Source organism: Corylus avellana, chromosome 9 (genome assembly GCF_965113065.1).
Source record: "Corylus avellana chromosome 9, dhCorAvel1.hap1.2, whole genome shotgun sequence".
Lineage (NCBI taxonomy): Eukaryota > Viridiplantae > Streptophyta > Magnoliopsida > Fagales > Betulaceae > Corylus > Corylus avellana.
This window is the reverse complement of record NC_142498.1, coordinates 19503093-19509183: the sequence shown is the minus strand read 5'-3', so window position 1 is coordinate 19509183 and position 6091 is coordinate 19503093. Positions and strand designations below refer to the sequence as shown.

General features: G+C 33.7%; 1 protein-coding gene across 1 annotated transcript; it reads left to right on the top strand.

Annotated features, from left to right (window-relative positions):
• On the top strand, positions 1 to 762 carry LOC132191034 (putative F-box/FBD/LRR-repeat protein At4g03220). Its single transcript, XM_088510818.1, has one exon. It carries the CDS (start codon positions 1 to 3, stop codon positions 760 to 762), a length of 762 nt encoding a protein of 253 aa, XP_088366944.1.
• The last annotated feature ends 5329 nt before the right edge of the window (positions 763 to 6091 follow it).

Genomic DNA, 6091 nt, shown 5'->3' with positions numbered 1-6091 from the left:
ATGGACGAGCCGGGAATTGGTGGTTTGGATCGGATCTCAGAATTGCCCGATCACCTTCTCCATCATATCCTGTCTTTCATGCCCACAAAAGATGTCGTGCAAACCAAGTTGTTGTCCCGAGCATGGCGCCGCGTAAGTTCTTCCTACCCTAATTTCAAAATCAACCTACATAGCTATTCTCAACGATTTCATCAAAGGAGGAGGTACATCAAGTTCTTCGACAATACCATTCAAAGGTTTCATAGGGACGAGACGGGCATGCAAAAGTTAACTATTTTTGCAAGTATAGAAGGTGCTCCTGAGCTTGTTCCTGTGGTTGACAGATGGATAGAAATTTCTTTAGAAAAGCAGGTTCAAGAACTAGAGATTCGGATTTATAAGTATGATTTGCCTCCAGCAATTTTTGCTTCCAAATCACTCCACACCTTGTGTCTGATGGGAATCACGATGCCGCCTATATTTACAACTAATACAAGGTTTTTTTCTTTGCGAAAGCTTTCCCTTTGCAGTGTAAATTTGAAAGAACAGACCTTACCAGATATAATTTTTAAATTTCCTTTTATTGAGAATCTCGCCCTTCTAAAGGGTAGCAATCCGATACAGTTAAAGAAAATTAGGGTTTCTGGTCTTTGTAATCTGAAGGAGCTTACAATTTTTGCATGGCGAGCACGGGAGGAAGTTGATATCGACGCACCAAGTCTTAAAATTTTTCACTACGGTTATGGTTCGGAGAATAATATTAAGATCAAAATGGGTGCTTAAAAAAATGTAGAAACTTTATCAATAACATATGATACCACAATGACAGATCAACGGTTCCATGACTTGATATCAAAGTTTCCCCTTCTCAAGAACTTGCATGTGAAACGATGTCGTATCTTGAAGGCGATCAAGATCTCAAGTAACCGGCTAGAGAGATTCAGCTTTGTTGAGTGCTTATTCATGCGTCCATTGGTGAAGGTTGAAATTGATGCTCCAAATTTGATCTTCTTCGAATATAGTGGTGGAGTAGAACCAGGAGCCATGTTATTGGTAAAAACTGCCCCCGGTTGCTCTAAGGCTCATATCAATCTAAAATATCATGTTGATTTGCATTGTTTCATTAGTTTAAGGAAATTTCTCGCGAGCTCAATGCAATTCAGATTTCTATCCCTAAAAATCTTGTAGGTACAAGATAGTACGACTATTTAGTTTTTTGTCTTTTTCATTTATTTTTTTGGTAATCAATTAATCTTTTTCAATTAAGTACCTCTATCTCACCTCTTTCTTTATCTTTTGTGTTCGCCTTGTATTAATTACTTTAAGCCGGTATTCGAAGATCGATTGCCCTTGCCCTATGAAGTTGAGCCCTTGCCATATAAAGTTGAGCAATTGCAGCTAGATTTACAGTCACCATCATCATCATCTACTTATGCAGATATTTTGCACAATTTGCTTCAGATTTGCCGCCCTCTCACTATAATTGCATTAAAAGATCCTGAATTAATCATAAAGGTACAGCCATTTATACATATAGAATTCTAACATTACTCTAATAATTAATGTAGACATATAGATAAGTCAACAAGGTTAGCATGTTTGTTAAAATTTTGTATGGAAAAAATACATTAACACGTAATTCAAAGCTCAAAACACAAAAAAATCCTCAATGCACACATTAACAAACATATGTAGTAGTTTATGATTCTAATTGTCATTAATTTACTTATTTGGTTTGCACATTAACAAACATATGTAGTAGTTTATAATTCTAATTATCATTAATTTACTTATTTGGTTTGCAGTATTTCTATGAGACACTTTTGAGCAAAGAAGATCTAAGTTGTTGCAACTCTAAGGATGTCAAATGTTGGAAACATTACTTAAAAGATGTAAAGATTCGTAGCAGAATTGAAGGGATTGAAGCTGAGACACCTCTATGCTTGAAAACTTTATGTGGAGCTTATGTGAAAGGGAACCAGAAAATTTGTCTAATATTAAAATGGTCACATGGTTACAATGTATAAGTTAATTTTTAATTTGTTTCTATATATATATATATAGCTTATGGCATAACGGTGGTTGACGGGTTGTAGTAGTTGAAATATATTGTTTGTCATTAGGTTTAATCATTCAAGTGAAACTTAATTAATGAATGACACAAGGTAGCTAGGCTGGTGCTCTCATGAGTTGACAACAAATAACTAGGTAGTTCAATTCGTAAAACAAAATTATTATTATTATTATTTTTTTTTTTATGCCATTCAAAATGATGTGGTAAAAAAATTAATTGGTGCTGACTCAATAACATCCATGTGTCAAAATGTTATTAGCTTACGTGTCATTGTTCATCTTTAAAAAAAACTAACAAAAATAGTGATTTAATACGGTGATAAGCAAGTTCTTATGTTTTAGCATATATAGTGATTTTCAACTGAATTATATATATATATATATATATATATATATATATATATATATATATATGCAATTTTGCCCCCAATATTTAAAAATTGACACAAGACCCCCAAAGTTTCAGACCTTAACACAAAGCCCCCATCCGTTTATTTTGGTGACGGAACCCACGTCACGTACGTGCATGGCACGTGACACTTTTCAACCAAAAAGTTCGAAGCTGATACATTGCTTATGTTTGCTCAAGTATGTTAACATGTCTTAGATAATGTACCACTTAGATTCTATTAGACAAGAAAGAAGTTTAAAGGGGAAACCCATTACTGAGAGAACAATTCAATTCAATTTAATTAAGCCTTAATCCTTTTTTTTTTTTTTTTTTTTGATAAATAAATTATTTCATTAAAAGACGTAGAGGGACGCAACCCTAGTAGACAATATGTATACAAAGAAAGGCCCCAAGTGCAAAGAAGAACAAAATTTTACAAATTGAGATAAAGTAGAAAAATAGGAAATATTAAAAGCCCCGTCCAATTTAAAAAGGATTTGACCAAAATGTTGTTGAGATAGTCTTGCGACTTTTCATGGTCTTCAAAACATCTTGCATTTTGCTCTCTCCATATGGTTCACATCAAGCACAACAAGGCTTGTCTCCACACATATATCCACAACTGAATGATTACCCCCGTGACCTCTCGAACAAGCTAACAGATCTAACACCCTTTAGTGGAATCCTAATTAAGCCTTAATCCTAATTAAATCAGGGTCGGCTATGGAGCCTCATCAATGGGCTGATCACATATATTCTTTTCTGTCATTCTATTCTATTTAAAATTGTATTTACTATTGCCTTCCTATAACACATATCCTGCTTTGCTCATGTTATTTCAGATATTAAGGAGAATAGGATCAGACAAAATTGTGCACAGCATAAACTAATGACATCTCATTAAGAAGTTAAGAGTACATTGGCTTCTTCTAGATATGCATGCAAATGAGTTGATTTATGAACTTCAGTTTTATCCCTTCTCTTGTTTCCAATGACATTTGTTTATCTGGGTGGAAAAATACTTACACACACACAGTACCCACAGATATATTACTTAATTATCAAAAGAAAATTATCATTATTCCCTTTGAAGTATCCTGCATCAAGCCAATAGTAGACAATCATAATATTGAATTACTTATAAAAATGCATTCTTATAATTAGATAGAGTTAGAATTAATGTAGAATAAAATGCATTCTTATGATTATGTAAAATTACTTGTAAAAAAAAGTGTATAATTATTAACTCAAGTAACTTTGTTGTGACCAGATTTTTATTGTTATTGTTACCTTCAGTCTGTTATCCTCATATATGACGCACCATTTATTTCTTCTGCAGGTCAAGAAGCGTCACACACCTCTTCTAAAGGTATGAAATTACCTTCTACGAAATGAAATAAGTAGCTATATTGAATGGATTAGGGGAATGATCCCCATTCCCTTTCCAAAGATTGGCTTTGGGGCTCTTGCTCAACGGATCAAAGGTACGCCGGGGATAAGAGGCTGATCAATGACTTCTGCTCATCAAAAGTGGGATTTAGTGATCTTATTCTAACTAAATAACAGAGCTGCTGAAAGCAGAGGACTCTTGGCTTCACAACCAAGATACTATCCCCTTTCCATTCTTTCCAGTAGCTGTAGCTAGTAAGCTCTTTTCTTTCCTATTAGCTCGGAGTCCCCACAACAGCTTCCTCCCACACTCTTGCTACTAAATGTATAGTAAGAAATCTGGATGATCCGCCCAGAAATCAAAGAACTTCACATAATAACGTGTTGTCCAGGGGCGGATCCAGGGGGGGTCGAGAGGGGGCATATGCCCCCTCTCGACCCCTAAAAGTTCTTCTTACCCCTTGGTAAAAAAATTTCTTATACCCCTTAGCCATGATGATGCCCCATCTTAGCCCCTTCGGCCATGATTATGCCCCAGTTATCCGGGGCAAACGATTGATGCAGTGTTGGGACGTTGAAATTTTTCTGCTGCGCCTGTAGTTTTCAGACTTTCAGTTACAGGATGAAATGAGGAAGAAGATGATGGCAAATTGACAACCATGCCCTTTAATTAAACACACCGTTTTAATAAGTGAGCTTTGGTCTGTTTGTAGGCAAATTGACAATCATGTCCTTGCTATTTGGACTCTTTGTGGACCAGTTAAAAAATGTTAGCTTTTTTCTTGTTTACAAGTAAGTGGGCTTTGGAAAGAAGAAAAAAAAAACGTCAATGGGATTATGGGCCAGTGGCTCGGCTGGTTTAATTAGGAAAAAAATGATTAAAAACAAAAGCCTTTTCGCTAAAAATAAATAAATAAAGCAAACAAACAACTTAAAAAAAAAAAAAAAAAAAAAAAAAAAACCCTAAAGTATAGTTCTCAACCAATAAGCACGACTTATAAGGCCGCTTGCGGTAGTAGTGCGTGCTCAACACTGGGCTTTACCAACTCGCACCTTTGTGGGGCTGTGGTGACGGGCTCGCCGCTTAGGCAGTAGCTATGGCTCAAACCGGACATTCCATGGCGAGGGGGGCCCCTATGGTCACGCCCAGGAGGGAAAATCTACACTGGTCGCCCCTCCCCCCTCTTTTGTCTAAAAAAAAAAAAAAAAAAAAAAAAAGAAAAAAGAAAAAAAGCACGACTTATAAGGGGAGAGAAATGGAGATGAAGTAGTAACTTTTGATTTGTGAAACTTTTGATTTTGTAAATTTACATTTTTATGACAACTTTTACATTGATTAAGTTTTTATATTTAAATTTCTATTTTAAATTAATTTTTTTATAAATATATATAATTTTTGTTATATATTTTAATTGTATGTATGAAATATATTCTTATATACTTTCACCAAATTGAGGTGTGTAAATATGTAATTAAATTTTTAGATTTAGATTTAAATTATTCTTTACAATGAATTATTTTAATATTTATATTGCTAGTAATTCAGCCTATTCTTGATAATAACTTCAACAAAAAATTGAAGCACGTAATCATGTAAATATGGAATCAAATTTTTAGATTTAGATTTAAATTGTTCTTTTCAATTGATTGTTTTAATTTTTATATTACTATTAATTCAGCTTCTTCTTGATAATTGTTTTTATATTTAATTATTTATGAATTTATATAGTTTTTGGCTTTTTGTTTCATATTTTAATTATATAAATATATAATTGTAGTTATCTGATATTATAGATAAAAACAACGATTCTATTGAGTTCAAATTAAATTTTAAATGAGTGTTGAAGTAGATTTAGCAAATTTGCCCAGAAATTAAAAAAAGAAAAAAAAAAGTGCAATTATAATCCTAGTGATAGAAACCAAATCCGAATAGCATATCTACAAATAAGAGCTTGTCATTTTTTTATATTTAACTATTATTTTAATATTTTTAATTAATTTTATTTTTGTATTCATAAAAAAATGCCCCGCTGAGTGAAGATCTTGGATCCGCCACTGGTGTTGTCGGTCTGTAATCAAGAAGACAAAAGATTTGCTATAGCTTCTTTACAAAGGAAATCCTAGCCCATGTTTTCTTTACAAAGAACGGAGAACCATGAAAAGTAGATGCTTAAAAACGCGGTAGACAAGGAAGCCTATATCTCAATTTACAGCTTCTCTTTCCCTTTTCCCGTTCTTTCTCGAAATGGAGCCTTGGTG

Coding starts and splice junctions, on each gene's coding strand:
- LOC132191034 (XM_088510818.1), top strand. CDS start 1: ATGGACGAGCCGGGAATTGGTGGTTTGGATCGGATCTCAGAATTGCCC.